This window comes from Pezoporus wallicus, unplaced genomic scaffold (genome assembly GCF_028554395.1).
Source record: "Pezoporus wallicus isolate ANWC-B61680 ecotype Strahan unplaced genomic scaffold, APGP_CSIRO_Pwel_v1 contig_161, whole genome shotgun sequence".
NCBI lineage: Eukaryota > Metazoa > Chordata > Aves > Psittaciformes > Psittacidae > Pezoporus > Pezoporus wallicus.
Window position 1 is genome coordinate 10,888,225 of NW_026642654.1, and position 16,763 is coordinate 10,904,987.

General features: G+C 36.5%; 1 protein-coding gene across 3 annotated transcripts in view; it reads left to right on the top strand.

The window, feature by feature from the left end:
- The window catches only part of SH3YL1 (SH3 and SYLF domain containing 1), a 51,188-nt gene that overhangs the window by 22,661 nt on the left and 11,764 nt on the right, over positions 1-16,763 (top strand). For 2 of the 3 annotated variants that reach the window (XM_057431868.1, XM_057431867.1), the window contains exons 6-9: positions 780-908; positions 2,022-2,184; positions 2,866-2,938; positions 3,594-3,650. In XM_057431868.1, the coding sequence (XP_057287851.1) occupies positions 780-908; positions 2,022-2,184; positions 2,866-2,938; positions 3,594-3,650 (422 nt within the window). The remainder of the gene's footprint in view (positions 1-779; positions 909-2,021; positions 2,185-2,865; positions 2,939-3,593; positions 3,651-16,763) is intronic. The other variant, XM_057431869.1, reaches the window with a different exon arrangement.

Sequence of the window (16,763 nt, forward strand, 5' to 3'; positions counted from 1 at the left end):
TGAATGCTCCATCCCTGGTGGTGTTCAAGACCGAATTGGACAGAGGCTTGGGTGATATGGTTTAGTGTGAGGTGTCCCTGCCCACGGCAGGGGGGTTGAAACTAGATGTTCTTAAGGTCCTTTCATAACTATTCTATGATTATAACTGAGCACTCATCCAGGTTGCTCAGAGTGTCTGTGGAATCTGTATCCTTGAAAGTCTTCAAAACAAAGCCCAGAGCTGCCTGCTCTCAGTTTGATGTTGTATCTGTTTTGGACTGGCTGACTGCCTGAAGTATCTTTAAACCTAGAATATTATGTGGTCCTGTGTAGGACAAAAATTGTAATCTTCCAATTCTGTTGAGGTTTGATAAGGTCTGACTTGGTATATTTTGTGCTGTTTTGGGCACCATAAAATCAGGGAAGATTTGTATGTATTGGATAGGGTCCCAAGTCACCACAAACATAATCAGATAATTTGAAAACATGATTAAAACATGGGGTAATATTTCAGACTTCTGAATGCAAGAGGAGGTCTAATGTGGAACATTCACACGAGACAGCATTGTTCTGTGCTTCAGAGGAACCAACCTAAATTACATTGTACTGGGTCCTGTCTAAAATAAGAACTGAAAAGGGATTTCAAGTCTGACCCACTTTAGTGTATTCAATAGAGTTTATAAGAGCAGAGGGAAGTGAAATTTTGCAGTGTTTTGTAGGATTAAAAAAAAAAAAGACAGTTGCTATTCTTGTTGAAAAGCCATATTGAAAAATGTTAATCAAATTTTTTTTCCTCCTAGAAACTTAGAAGGGGATGTTGCCCTGAGAAGTTCTGCGGCTGTGTATACGTACTGCAAATCTAGAGGTCTGTTTGCAGGTGTATCCCTGGAAGGAACCTGTTTAATAGAAAGGAAAGAAACAAATCGCAAGTAAGTTCTCTTTAAATCTAGAAGATTCAGTGAATTCATAGTGATAAAATTAACTAGGACACATTCAATCTGGAAAAATCTTTGTTGTAAGAACATACTGTGCTGAGTTTAGAGTTTCTTGAGGGACAAGGGTTTCTTCAATTTGGACATCTTCTAATGGGTGTTGAGGTGATGCTGAATGTTCAAAGATTATGTATATATTAGGTGCTTCTAGCAGCTTCTCAGAGTAGCCGCCCTTGCAGCCCTGCCTCTTACCAAAACCTCGCCATCTAAACCCAGCACCATATTGTAGAAGATAAGTGTTGAGGTGTTTACTGCATAATAATATTCTTTTAGGCAACTTGAAACAAAAAAAAGATACCTGGTTTAGAGCACCAGTGAAATTGGAAAAATGCCCAGCTTATGAAATGGTGCTTTCTTTTTGCATCCTGTTAAGTTTAAAATCCACAGAACCTCTGTGTCTTGCACTTCTATGTTCTGTGTTTCTGAAAACTGTGATTCTGGTAACATCAGCAAAGACTTAAGACTGATTTTAATCACAGCATGTCAGTAACTTTTAGCTATCTTCAAAAAATTCCATTCAGGAAAGAATCTATTAAAGTGTTTTTGAAAAGTGGTGTGGTGTTTATTGGTGAGGCACTGGAGTGGGTTGCCCAAGGAAGTTGTGAATGCTCCATCCGTGGTGGTGTTCAAGGCCAAGTTGGGCAGAGCCTTGGGTGACATGGTTTAGTGTGAGGTGTCCCTGCCCATGGCAGGGGGAGGTGGAACTAGGTGATCTTAAGGTCCTTTCCAACCCTGACTATTCTATGATTCTATTCAGTTTGCTATGTGATTGGATTTCAGAAGGTCTAGTTGATTTATACTGTGTGACCAGGAACAAAATATTACTCACAAAGAATAGGTAGAAGTAAGATGGTAGGTAGGCATTGAGGTTTGCTGCAATTACTTATCATTCGAGATTTACATAATTGAATTAATTCTGTCGCTTCTCAATGTATGATCAGTAGGAGAAATGCAGGGACAGGAAGGGGGGCAACATTTGCACACATTAATTTATCTAGACATTGCAATGTAATGATGATCAAATACCTGGCATCTTTTCTCCTGTATCAGGTTTTATGGCCAAGATATTCGTGCTAGTGCCATCTTGCTTGGTGATGTGCCTTTTCCTGCACAAGCAGAAGATCTTTATGAAACTCTAGCATCCTTCACTGAAGTATATGAAAATGAAGAGCAAAAAAATAATCCAGGGAAAACTGTAAGGGAACAAAGAAGGGTTTGTGCACCTCTCTTTCACATAGGCTTTCTCTGCTCCTGAGCTGTTCCTAGTCAGTGGTAATGTTGATGGTCATGTACCATTGTTCACTATTGGATGCTTAAGCACATTGCAGATACTTCATATGAGTAATACATTCATTCAAGCATTGCCCTGGTAGGCTCTTGTGGACAAGAATGTTTTTGATTTTGCTTTGCATCCTCCAGGATAATAAAATACATCCTTGTTTTTACAGTAGTGTGTAATCAAATCTGAGATGATGATTAGAAAAGTTTGTTCAACTATTCCTAATCAAGTTAATCTGCAAGTAACGTGGGTTTAATAATAATGAAGTTAATACCAGGTTTGATGTGGATACTTTCTTTCTATTTTTCTTTTCTTCCATTTAAACAATCACATTTACAAGGTCATACTAAGACTGTAGATATTTTCTTGTAGATGTTAATGTTACAGATAAACAGTAATTTACTTACATCTTTGTTAAACTATGGTGAATTACATTACAGTTATTTATGTCACTGGTTCTTCAGTGTGCTTCTGGAGTTCACACCGTTTCAGTGGAGAAAGAGTGATTTTTATGGTTTTTTTTTTCCAGTGTAACTTGTCCTACCTCTAGGCTCTGAAGTTACAATCTAGTTCCAGGTGTGATACAAATTTTTTATTAAAATTTGTACATTTTAGGTAAATGACCCCCCTGCTAGACCATCGTTGAGACCTGAACCACCTAAACCCACTGTTAGACCAACACCACCAGGTTAAAAGCATTTTGATAATCATTAATTTATTCTCTAAATAAAATTAGACACTGAAGCTAATGAATATTATGCAATTATTATAGTAGTAGCTGTCTCTATAAAAACTTGGGCAAACATTGAAAGCATGTTGGGATAGTGCCATGAGCACTAAAAGGTAAATATTTTGTTTGGTTTGCTATATATAGTGTTTGTGTAGTTACTTAAGCATGTAAGTGTTCAAAAGGAACCATTCATGTTTATTGCATGCTTAGAAGCCCCATGGTACAATGAAGCTTCTTAGTAAAAACAACAGTCCTACTAGAAACTGCTAGTCCTACTCCTAGAAATTCTGGTTTCTAGAAAGCTTAGTTTCTCTTTTAGGTTGTCATTGTCTATCTCACAACAGAGCAGAGGAGGCAGAGTTTGGGCTCTGTAACAGTTTGACTACCAAAGTGCTGTCATTGAAAGTGAGGCTTTAATGTGTAGCTCCTATTGTTAACTTGATTTATTTCTCCAGACAAGGATAGAAGGCAAAGTCCTTGTTTCTTTCTTGGGTATTGCTCCTTAGGTAACTGCAATCATTTTATAACTATTGAACATGTATTACAAAAGCAGTATATGAAATATAATAATATGTGATGTATATTATATAACTTGCTACTTTTTCTCTTTCAGCTAAAAAGAATACAAACAAACTTTATCCTGAGCTTCCAAATGATTATGCCTCTGTGGGTAAGTACTAAGATTACACATATTTTACTAATGGAATGTGCAATCTGAGAAATCCTGAAAGTACTTTGAAAGACATCTAACAGTATCGGGCTATACATATTTTTCTTCATTGTCCATATGTTAAAATGAGATTCAGATCTTTTATGCTTTTCTGAAAATATTTCACAAATGTGAATCTTATTCCCTGGCCTTATATTCCACTATCAGTGTTCTTTCTCTGAACAGCGCAAGTTCTTTTGCTTTATTCAGTCAGCTTGAAAAACTAATTGAAAGCAGTAAAACTGTTTTATATTACTACCTAATTGAAATGAAATAGAAAACTGATATAACAAGCTTGTGCCCAACTCCTTATGCAAGGTACTGTAACTGGTGTTTTAATTAAAAAATGTTTCTGCAGGTCATATCTGATTATGCTGGCATAAACACAGATTTTCTTGCAGTTATACTCCATCAGGTTTATGTACTGAGTTCAGGACTTTTTTTTTTTTTTTATTCTGTTCCGATTCTCTTAAGTTTAAAGCACTTTTGGCTCTAATGGAAGAATTTTACTGTGTAGTACTTGCACAGTACTGTTGATCTGTGTGGAGCCTGTCATCTGGAAATCTGTGATCTGTTAGAAAAAAAATCATAATAAAAACTGCTTATGTTCACTTGCCTGCTGTAGTGTTCTCTCCCACCAGGATCTCATGTTTCACAGGTAGAAGACTGTTAGCTCTTTAAAGTCAGTGAAATTAATTATTCCTACCATGAAATATATTGTCCGTTTGATAAACAAATGTTTTCATGGTCTCTGCTATGATCAAAACCAAGACCAAGGCATTATATATTACATACATATATGTTTGTGTGTATATATATATATGTGAATGTGTACGCACAGTTGCATATATTGCGTGCACCACTTGAAAGTAAAAAAACTTTTGAAAATGGAGCTAAAGTCAAGCTTGATAATAGATCACAGTGAAAAGTCTGTTTTAGGTAGAGTACTGTGATTTAACACACTATTTAAATAGTTGTCTGAAGGTCAAATCATCATTGTTTTTTTCATTTCTTGGTTAATGTAATTAGAGATTTTTCACTAAAAAGCAAGATAAATTATCTGTCATTGTCTTTACATTCTTCTTTATACCTTTTCTGTATACATGCTGTTGATGTGTGTATCTCTTGAGGGGACCAGCATAGCAGGATCTTAAGCTCAATTGTTGATGTGAGTTCTCCAGATTAGAGACTTTCTGAGAATCAAAGTTTGCTGTTGTGCTCTATCACTTTTACCAGGAAAAGAATGATGATCCTAGTGATCTGTACTCAGCAGCTGTGATCCAAAACAAACAAAAAAAATTAATCTTCTGGCCACTCAAATTAAACTTTCTCACTTTTCTTGGACCAGTTAAGATTACTAAAGCAGTAGGAAAATCTTGCACACACATTTGCTCTATTAAAGGGAGTGTTCTTTCTCAGGTGCAAGAGACAAGGTAGAAATCTTCAAGAACTATCTCTGATTCAGGATTCTTTGAAATAAATATGCAGACTTGATCAGTCTACTACTGATGATTTCTAACAGTTTCTAGAAATACACAAGCTTATTTTTGAGGAGTGCAAGGGGCAGTAGCATCTGTGTAAATGTTACTCCCTGCAAGAAATGATGTCTCATGGTAAATCTGTTTACTTTACAAGCTTGGCATGGTATATTTTGCTTGCTGTTGCAGACTGTATTTCCATAGGAAACAGTTCAAATGCCAACTGAATCCTCAGAAGTACTGTATGTTTCTAAAGGCTAGAGAATTGTTCTTATCCCAGGGAAAAATCAAGGTTAAAGTCCTTTACCCTGAGTGTTTCAATACTATAGCCTACATGCATGTTGATGGGAGGCTGGAATAGAGTTGAAGCCCCTTTTACAGCAGTAACATAAGAGTGGATTAATGCTGGATGGTGGAATAGAAGGAGGTTTAAGGCCATACCACCTGTCAGTAATCTCTTTCTGCATGTTTATAGTCCGGCTGATTTCAGTAGAGCTGCCTAGCACCTACAGTTCATACTAGCCAATTTTGATTGCAGGATTACTTGCTGCAACTGATGTGCTGCAGTGATCTGAAAAAAATGTCTTCAGCATTTTTTTGCATCTTCCTAATTAAAAAAAAAATATATGTATTAGTTAACTAATAGAAGACTGTGTGAAACTAACCTTTAGGAAGCTACATTTTAGGTGTAATGGCTGATACAGGTGTAGGTTTTGATGCTGAGCAATAAGCTGTTCTGGATTGCCAGTAGCAAGGACTTGCTTTTGGGTGGGAAGGGAGGAGGATGGCATTGTGTTATGAAGCTTTGGTTTTGCAACAGTTACAAAAGTAGTAGAGAGGTTAAAACATTAATTTTTCTCATCGGATGGAAGAAGAGCTAGACTTCTGGATGAAACATTTTTAATTATTTTATGTGGGCTGTATTATCTAGATAGGTAATATAATATAACCTATTTCAAATGCAAGAAGAATTTTAAATGAAAAACATGTTTTTCTTAACTGACAGTGTGATACCTGAACTCAGATGCAAGTAGATTGTTTTCATGTAACTGAATAGTACTTAAGGTAATGCATTTAGTTGTAAAATTAATTCAGTAATGCTTTAAAATGTTTCCAGAAACTTGAAAATACCACAATTTATTATTTTTTTAATTATCAATTTGCAAAAGCCTTTTACAATTCTGAGGAAAAAAAAACAAACAAACCAACCAACCAAAACCCAATAACTGATACAGTTATTGAGATTCGGTGAAGTACGAAGTTTCTACAGTAGCAGAGATTTTTCTGGTGACTGTTCAGATAAAGAAATTGGATTTGCTTATGATAGTTCATACCTCCTCCATTACTAAAATTAGGGATTTGCAGCTTCGTTTTACTACTTTTCACCTCTATGCTGTACAATCTAACAAAAGGGTCGACAAGGCATTGCAACTTTGTTACCGTGATCTAGCTTCACTTTATCTGGATGGACAGTTTCTGTACTACATCTATAATATAAATGACCCATGACTCTTCAATGGACTAATTCAGCATTGTAGACTCAGGAGAAGTTTATTTTATTAGAACATTTTGTTTTAGATACATTAGTTTGGTAGCTTGTCACACTAGAATATCTATTTATGCATGGTAGTTTTTCATTAGTGTTATGATTTCTAATTATTTCTGCTTGGGGTACTCCCATGGAGCAGCAAGTAACCAAAAATGTAGATAAATGGTTACTTGACTTAGTTTTCTATCCTCCTAATAGTTTGCTGAATACTGTAGGATTCTGAAAACATCAGTGCCATGATTTCCCAGCTGAACTGGTAGTAGCAGGGGTAGCAATCTTCTAGTAAAAGTAGGAGCTGGGTTAAAGTGAATGTTGGTGAGAAGCAAATAATGAACAGACAAATTGTTCAGAATTGGAAGTCAGGTATTTTTTCACTTTTTCTTTAGCTCAGCTAATCAGGGAAGGACTTGTTCACATGTTTGGAAAATCATCCCTTCAAATTGCCAAGATGCAGAAACAATCGGGAAACAGATGTGAGGCAGGAAAGGGGATGAAAATGCAAAAAAAAAAGGTTTTCCATCCAAACACTGTTCTTTCACTACTCATTCACAGTTATCAAAAATCATTATGGGCTTGAGTTCTCTGGCCTCACAAATGCATGCTTGCTTAGTGCTTCATTCTGCCTTTGCTCAGTAATGTGTTTCCTTTCAAAAATGTTTATAACAAGGCCTACGGCTACAATACTGTAAGTCCAAATGCTAATCGTAAACACAAAAGCAGTTCTTTTTATAACAGTATAACTAATAATTTTGTCATAATTTGGCAAAAGTAATGATACTGTTTGCCTCTTTTAGGCAGTCATGATTTGCTTAAGAAACTCATAAGAACTTGTACCCTAAAGCCTGTGTTCAAGGTTTTCTTTAGATTTCTCTCAAACTCTCTCAGAAGGCTTTCTTACCATCCACAATTAATTGAGCTAAATAGTTTTAAATTTCATTTTATCTTGGGGAGAATGTGTGCCCTCTGATTTTGATTTTTGAACCGAATAAGTTATTTATGCAGACATTGAACTCTTAAGATTATTATTGTGCATAAAGTCATCACACCCAAGCATGATTACAGTAATTTTTTTTTTTTAATCTAATTTTTTAGCAGAAATGTTCTACTTTGAAAAACCATGAAAATATTAATAGATTGTTACTGCCCCATTAGGCATATACTTGTATTCTTACATGCTGAAAGAGGTGCTATATCAAGCCTACTGATGAAGACACAGGCAAATGAGAAATGTTACTGGTTTCCCTCCTTCCTTCAGTGATGGTTTGAGTGATTTGCCAACCTTATTATTGAAAATTCTTGCCTTCCCATATGAATTTGTCTGCATCTTTTAGACAATGATGTTTGTTGTGGCTTTCTTCACTATATTATAGAGTCCTTTCCTGCCCAGGGTTTTTTTTGTTCCCCTCTTGTTCCCTTTGAGACACTTGTGCTGTAATCAAGTCACCTTTTGATCTTCCTTGATCTTTCTTTTGATTGCTAAACAGACTGATGAGCTCTTTGTCATAAGTAATTTTCTCTTTCCTCTCCAGTTTTAAATAGTACTACAAATAGCAAATTCTGAGATGCAAGCTCATTAAGATTTGGGCTCCTAAAAACCATAATGAATATGGACAAAACTCCAGTCCTTACCTTTTTTTTTTTTTTTTTTTTTTAACCTTCTTACATACTGCTACTCTATGTTAAAATGGTTGAGACAGTGTCACAGTTTCATAGAAGAGTTTGTGTTGGAAGGGACCTTAAGATCATCCAGTTCCAACCTCCCTGCCGCGGGCAGGGTCACCTTCCACTAGACCAGGTTGCTCAAAACCCCATCCAACCTGACCCTGAACACTGCCAGGGATGGGGCAGCCACCACTTCTCTGGGCAACCTGTTACAGTGCCTCTCCACTCCCATAGTGAAGAAACCCTTTTTGATTAGGCAGTATCATGAAGCTGCGGTAACCTCAATTTGTGTTAACTAAAACCCTCTCAGAGATGCTGTTTTTCATGTCTGTTGTTCTGTTTTGCAGCTCTCTGAGGGCGATAGCATAATTTTTACTTGTAACTTCATCTCCCATTTCTTATTTTACATGCATGCTTGTTCTGCAGTGCAGTTTCCATCTGACTTATGATCTTGTTATTCTTAGAACTGTTATCCTGTAGAATAATATTGATCAAATTCGGGGAAAGGACAAAATATAACCTGGAACGTTGACAGCATTCTAGTTGTCTCTTCATTAGTTAGTACCTCTAATCATGTGCACTGCTGAGCTTATTTAAAAACAATGTAGTGAAAAGATGTAATTTTTAGTTCGAGCTGCTGGAAGAGAGCATCACTCTAAGCAAAGCAAGCCTGTTTTTAAGTTCCAAGCGCATAATGTGTGTTGAAGCAATCACTTTGTTTTTCTAATATGCAGCTCAGATTAGTTTTAACAAAACTAGTACTATTTTAGACCAACGCAAACTTAACTGGAAATCTAACATGCGGCTATTTATATCAGCTATGCAGTTCCATATTTAGAAATACCCATGGACAAAAAAATTCTGACAACTAAACTATAAGAGAAACGTAAGCATTCCCAAATCTTCGCTTGATGAGTGACTTTTGAGTTGTGTATTTTTATGGTAATTAAAACTAAACACTGCAACAGTAAAGTAAAAGTATCTCATCAGTTTGGAAGCCAGTAGTTTAACCTGAACCTGAAGTTTTGCTTTTGCTTTGTTGTAATACCTGAAGTTTTGCTTTTGCTTTGTTGTCAAAAAACATACTGAAAGCCTGTTTTTCTAGGATATTGACAATTATTGTAGGTCTTGCTTCTTTCCGTATATTCTGAATCAAGATGATTTAAAATAGTGTCATCATTCTGGAGATTGATTTGCCAACTTGAAGGAAAAATGAATCAAAGCTTTTAACTTCTACTTAAGCGAGATTAAGAAGTGGTTTTTGTACCATGCTATCTGCATAGACCTGGAATGGAGAAGGAATCCAAAATCTGTTGGGTTTAAGGATGAAGGAAGGCTCCATGTTTCACAGTAAGGGAAAAAATGCATTTTGTTTTTGAACTGGAAATGAAGTCATCCATGGAAATATGATTTATTTCTGTCACTAGCTGATTATTTCAGAAATGTTGGCCCTGAGTCATTTTCATAGGCATTAGACTGTACACTTTAAAAGTCTATTCAGTAATGGATGTATGATAACTTGGAGATAAATAGAAAAATCTGCTCCACCTCATGGAGCATTGATAAAGGAAGCCTTTCAGTTGAATTTTCCATGTTTTCCTGTCATATTTCTGAGCTATTACTCACTCCTTTTAGATAAGGAAGTTAACTGGTTAATGAAATTTTTCTCCCATTGTGTGTATTCATGGAGTGGGGTAAACATTTTTTATGGTGAATAAAAGATAATTATTTCAGTAATTAACTGAAACTGTATAAAATAATAAAATCACATAGGTGCATATTCCTTTAGATGCTGTATATCTGGAACTGATAAAAAGCCAGTCTTCATTATTCAGTTCATGAACTTTTCCTTTTCCAGGAAAGGCAGAGATTTGCTGTAGGATCAAGTTGAGCCATTTCACATTGTAAGCAAGAACCCTCATCAAGCTGTGCAGAAATCTGTTCCTTCTGTACTATAATTTGAGGAGGAAGTCTAGGAGATTATAAACTGTAAAATCAGTTAAGACAGCTCAGTGTGACTAATAGATATTTGCTGTAGAAAAATTTTACAAAGTAAGATATATGATGTATCTGTCATAATCCTTCATGACACTGTCTAGTAATTTAGTAAACGTGAAGAAGTTAATTCCCAGAAAAGTAAAAAAAATACCTTTTATTTTTTTTTCTTTGTGGGATTTTGTTTGGGTTTTTTTTGTTTGTTTGTTTGATGAGTTTTAGCTAAGCTTGGGTCTATTTTTGTTTTTCATGGCAAGGCTTGTGACGTGTTTATATTTAGAAAAATAAAACATCCATCTGGAGGTCCCCCACAGTATTAATTTTCTTGCTATTATGAGCTCTTTCTTAATACTAACTGAACCCAGGAAATCCCAGGAAATTATTTTTGAGACTATTTTTATCCCTGATTCGTTTTTACTAGGTTCATACTATTACTAACGTGAATGTAATAAGTCAGATAATCAAGCTGCTTGTGGCAAGCTGAGAGGAAAATACGTAGCATGCAGGACTTCACTGGTCATACTGAAACAAATAAATTACTGTATTTAATCAACTAACTCAAAATACAACAAGGCACAGAGAGATTGAGGTCAGACATGCTAGGATGAAATTGGTGTCTTTCTGATGCGAGCATGCAGGGGCAGAGAGCTGTTGTGCTAAATATGAACCACATATATTGGCACAGGGAGCAGTATTTTTTCTTGGCATTTTGGAATAAAAATTAGATAACTGGAGCTAAATCACAGGAAAATCTCAGTGCAATCTATACTTATTTTTTAAGTGTGGTTCACAGCAGATAAAATATGAAAAGGTTCACGTGAACACATAAATGTTAAATGGTATGGGTTAAAGTCTTTTGTTTGAAGCCCTTGTCAATCAGGCAGCGTAATGTTTTGGCATTTTTATAAATAAATGCTTAAAAAGTTGTTTCGATGCTGTGTCCGGCATTAGATAGTATTTTCTTTCTTTATTATTCAAGGAGTAGGACAAAGGCAAGTTTAAATTGCTTTCCTATCTATTTATCTCAAAGTCTTTGGGAGTATGAGAGCTTCTGCTTCATTAATACTAGTAGAAGCCAAACAGGATTTTCAAGTACCTCAAGGAAGTGATAGATATACAGGATTTTTGTCCAGACTGTGGCAAAGTGCCCTGTGCTTGATCGACTTGAGATGAAAGCCAACACTGATTTAAGAAATGGAGATAATTTTGCAGTAATGGTAAGGTGATGCCTACAGATCCATCACGGTAGCAGGGACAAAAAGTTTTGCTCTATCTGAAAATTGAATGTTTGAGAACATCTTGTTTTCCACATAGTCCCCTTATCTCTGCTAAGAGGCAGGAAGGAGATGGAAGGAAATGCTGTGTACAAGTTCCTGGAAGGATACTGAACATCTATACTAAGTGCTAAGGGAAAACTCTGATACTACTTTCCTTTCATTGGGAATTCATTTGGTTTTGCCCTGATCGAAAAAACACTTTAAATATATTTTTCCATGACCAGTAAAATTAAGTGCCATGATTCCCAAAAAAGTGATGTGCTCTCTGTCATGGAGGGACCTGGGGTCCTGCCTCTACTTTGGCTGTGCTAGTTCAGTGTTAGATTGTGCAGATAGACAGCTGGATATTGCTGATTGCACCAAGAAGGTCATTCATATATTGTAGAAAAAAATGTAGGTTTCTGAATAAAAAAAAATAAATAAAAATTGCAAAAATAAATCAATAAGGCAAACACTAATACAAACTTAAATTAGTGTGACGAATAACTGTTCTAGAACTGGTGTAATAATGCTTTCACTTTTACAAAAAGTTACAGTTTCAAGAGTTTCTTACCTGATCATGGGGAGGTCTGGCAAGGATTTAATTGAGGCTTCTGTGGTTATATTCCGTTGAGTTTCACTTTCTCATTAACAATTTTATCACTATCTTAGGCAACCTTCAAATAGTCCATTTCCAGTTGTTTGTTTCGTTAAGAAACCCAGCTGGAAATGACCTCTAATGGAAAGGAAGTGTGAGGTATTATTAATCTGTTCATACACTGGGAGGCTTGAAACAGTCGTCCCTGTTACCACTCAGTGATTCATGTTTGTGTTCTTAGCAGACCCTTTGCTATTAGCAAGGAAGATGTCAAAGGAAAATAAAAAAAAAAAAATAGACTCTTCTGCAAAGAAAAATAGAAGGGAAAAACTTGCTCTGGTACACAATTCCATGTACCTGGTCCCTTGCTGTGAAGTTCAGACCATCTCTTCCCTAGTCCTTCCACCAGTTCTGTTGTTTGTCAGCTACGATAGAAGGATGAGGAAGAATTTGGGATTAGTGGTACAGCTGGGTATGGGGCAGCAGTTTAGAGGTAGAGCTGGGGCAAAATCTGCCTTCATGTTTGTTGCACATTGGATGAATTTGAGTTAGTGGCTGAATCCAACCCGCAAGTTAGAATTTCCTCATATTTGAACTAAGGGATGGTTTTTGGGTTTGGTTTGTTTTTTGTTTTTTGTTGGTTTTTTTTGGTTGGTTGGTTGGTTTGTTTGTTTTTGTTTTGTGTTTGGGTTTTGTTGTCTTGTGTGGGTTGTTTTTCAGGGGTTTGGCTTGTTTTTTTTCCCCCACAAATATAGTTACTATAAGCTTTTGCTTTTGAAGGAGCATCAGCACATCCAATATTTCACTTGACCTAAAGCATATGCAGCACTGCATCATGTTCACAAAAGTATGAAGAATACTATTGTCGTGGTTTAAGCCCAGCTGATAACTCAGAACCATGCAGCTGCTCGCTCACTCTCCCCCCTTCCTTCCCCCACTCCCAGAGGGATGGGAAGGAGAATCAAAAGAATGTAACTCCCACGGGTTGAGATAAGAGCAGTCCAGTAACTAAGGTATAACACAAATCACTGCTGCTACCACCAGTAATAATAATGATAAGGGAAATAACAAGGGAAGAGAATACAACCACTCACCACCCGCCAACCGATACCCAACCCGAGCAATGATCTAGCCCTTCCAGTTAACTGCCCCCAGTTTATATAGTGGGCATGACGTGCTGTGGTATGGAATACCTCTTTGGTCAGTTTGGGTCAGGTGTCCTGTGTCTGCTTCCTCCCGGCTTCCTCTCCTCCCTGGCAGAGCATGAGACTCACGAGGTCCTTGGTCAGAGTAAACATTACTGAGCAACAGCTAGAAACATTGGTGTTATCAGTGCTTTTCGCAGGCTGAAAGTCAAAAACACAGCACTGCACCAGCTACTAAGAAGGAGAAAAATGACTGCTACAGCTGAACCCAGGACAACTGCCAATACCATTTTTAATTTTAACTGAAAGCTTCAGAACTGTTTGCTGTTTCATTTCATGAACTTTGTCGTAGCTGTGTGCTTTTTGGCCAGACGGATGCAGTGAGTATTCGGCAAAGGCTGGGAGGGCTAGCCTGGGAATCATAGTGTGAACACAGGTTAGGTGATGGTGACAGTCCAGGATACTTCATCCTCATGAGGGCGAATGTTGTAAGTTGCAATATTTGCAGTCATCAGTTTAGGCATCAGTTCATGGATATGTGCTGTTTCTAGCCTCAGTTTACAGAAATTGTTCTGTGATGAAGTAGGGGTGTTTGCCTTTCTCCTACAAGTTTACACTGTACTCAGATGATACAGGATTGTGCTATGGGATGCTGTAACTGGAAGTACAATTGCTTGTGTGGCCATTTGGCAGAGGAAGGAAACATCTGTTGAATACCTTTTGAATTTAGAAGCTGATGGAGACTATGGTATAGGTAGAGTTAATAATAGCTGTACTTGCAGTAGAGTAATGTTACAGCAATGAGAATAAGTAATTGTGGCAAGAATAAATTCTAGCATAGATTTCAACAGCCCCTGAACCCTTTAACCCAACTAACATTAACAAAATTTTTCTATATATTGCAGGTGTTCACATAAATTAGCTTAAAATAGAGATGAGATTCCAGCTTTTTTTTCCTTTGCTTTTGTTATTTTTTTTTATTTTGATTTTGATGACTTTGATTTTGATTGACTTTGATCTTGAATCACTTGCCATGTCTTTATGCTTTTCATTTAAATTCATTCTTAGCAAGATTAAATCTTTCTTGTTTCATGCTCTTTCGCTGAAATACTTTTCTGTCTTATCTATTTATCTGGTAGTAGTAACCTCTTTCGTCTGAGTTTTATTCTGTGAAGCTCATTTTCATTTCCCCATGAAAAAGGGTTTCTGTTCCTGGTCATCCTATTCCCTGTCCAGTTTTAAACACTGGTAATGGGGGTTGTCAGCAGCACTTCAAATGAGGCCTTATACAATGATATTATTTCAATTATTTTTTATATTTCTATATGAGATGACTCTTTGTCTCATATAACTTTGCTGTTTTTAACTATTTTTTCTAACCAATGCAAAGAAGGTTTTTTCCATGAAAGGCTGAAAATAATTTTAAATTGGTATTACCCTAAGAAACTGGCAGAAACTATATAGAATTAATATGAGTTTACTCCTTTTGATTTGGGATTTCTTTAGGCGTTTGGAGAGTTTTTTAGTTATGAGGTTGTTTGGGTTTGGCTTATTTTATTCTTTCCCAGACTGGGAAAAAAGCTAAGACTTACATCAAGAATCATGTGCAAGTACCTAATTATCAGAATTTTGAATCTAATAGTGCAGAAATTTGAGAAGCAAAATACAGAGACAGTGTATTCAAGTTGAGATGTTAACTCAGTATGTGTAGAGGAAACATGGAGAAACTTGTCAATGTAATAAAAGATCCACAAATCATTCCTATATTGTCAGTTTGACCTGAATAAAACAGTGCTTATTTCTTTTCAAAATATGAAGGTTATACTTAGCATTGCATTTCAGCTTTTGCAGTATGATTTCAACACAGGCATTATTTGCATTAAAGTAATCTTGAACATAATAAAGCCTTGGTATTAATATAGTTTATTTGACCATTTCAGTCTGAATGAAAATTTAAATGCTTTTTGGAAAGGCAGAAAAATCCAAAAAGTAGTCAGCAGAAGTACTATTATGGAATTGACTCTTGCAAGCTGGGGGGGGGGGGGGGTTATACCCTAAATATCAAATACATCCACAGATGCTTAACAGAAAAGGCACTTCTTTAATGCAAAAGCTGACTGTGCTGCAACAAAGATAGAAAGCATTCCATCAGCAGATGAAGATGATGAGCCAGCATGTTCCCTACTAGGCCAGAAACTCAAAAACAGTGAAATATGTTTCATACTGAATGAGCTTAATTTGCACAGTAACTTAAATGTTAAATATAGTAAGGTCTGTTTCAACCACCAATGAAACCACCAGTTTTGTTTGCTAGACTTGAGACTGTTCAGCTAGTGACACAAGTTGATGACCTGGAAGCTGCTTTTAAATTGCCCATTTCTAGCTTATGTGAAAGAAGTCAAAAATACTTGATCCTTTTTCTCATTTTTGTGAGTCTTTTGCAGAAGTGTGTATAATATCTCTCTTCTGTGCATAACAGATTTGCAGCTAATGATGAATCTGTTGAGGCTCTGGAGCAAAATTAAGGGTGGCATCCCTTGTATGGAACAGCTGTGGCTAACTTTGCTTTGTACTGTCTTTAACAGCATGGAATAGTTTTTTCCAGACGCCATTTCTTTGTTAATGTAGAACATAGTTATTAAGTTATTCCAGAAATCAACTGGAGGGCTTTGTAACACTTGCAATCTGAAGGAATTACCTAGTTGAAGTAATTTGTAACATCTGTCTCTGCAGCTAATTCAGAACATAGGGTTTGCTGAGGCAGTTCCCATGGAAGTCGAAGAGGGCTTAACACTTGGGTTTGCACTCCTTTCCATGACGGGTGTACATTTATTATCAAGAGATATTAAAGAGTGTAGTTCCTAGAATGATACAGGCCTTCCTTGGTATTATCCAAGGTATGCTGAACTTTTTGAAATTGCTTTAAAGCTACAGCTGCTGTAACAAAACAGACATCAGGTCTTCTGGATGTAGGACATTTCTTTGCCTGTGATTGTAGAATAGAGCAAAGCAGCTAGTGCCTAACCTCCCTTTCAGAGCAGGTTTGTGTGACTGATAGCACAGAGGAATTTCTGTAGGCATTTAGGAGTATTCCTTTACTGTAGTGTCACTGAAGCTCAGGTTCCCCAAAAAAATCCATCCTTATTTTCTTAGTTATGAAGAAGGAATTGTTTTCGAATTTCAGTGTTAACGTTAAACACTTTGAGAATCTTAAAAGAGTTGGTTTTGTTGAAGGTTTTGTTGTTGGTTTTTTTTCACGAAGCGGAGAAAGACAAGAGGTTTTGTTTACTTACCGCAAGCAAGCTATACTTAGTGGCAGAGCAACAACTAAGGCAAGAAATTATTTGTTCTGAGCATGATTTGCTGGGTATCATGTCTCCTGACCTTTGAT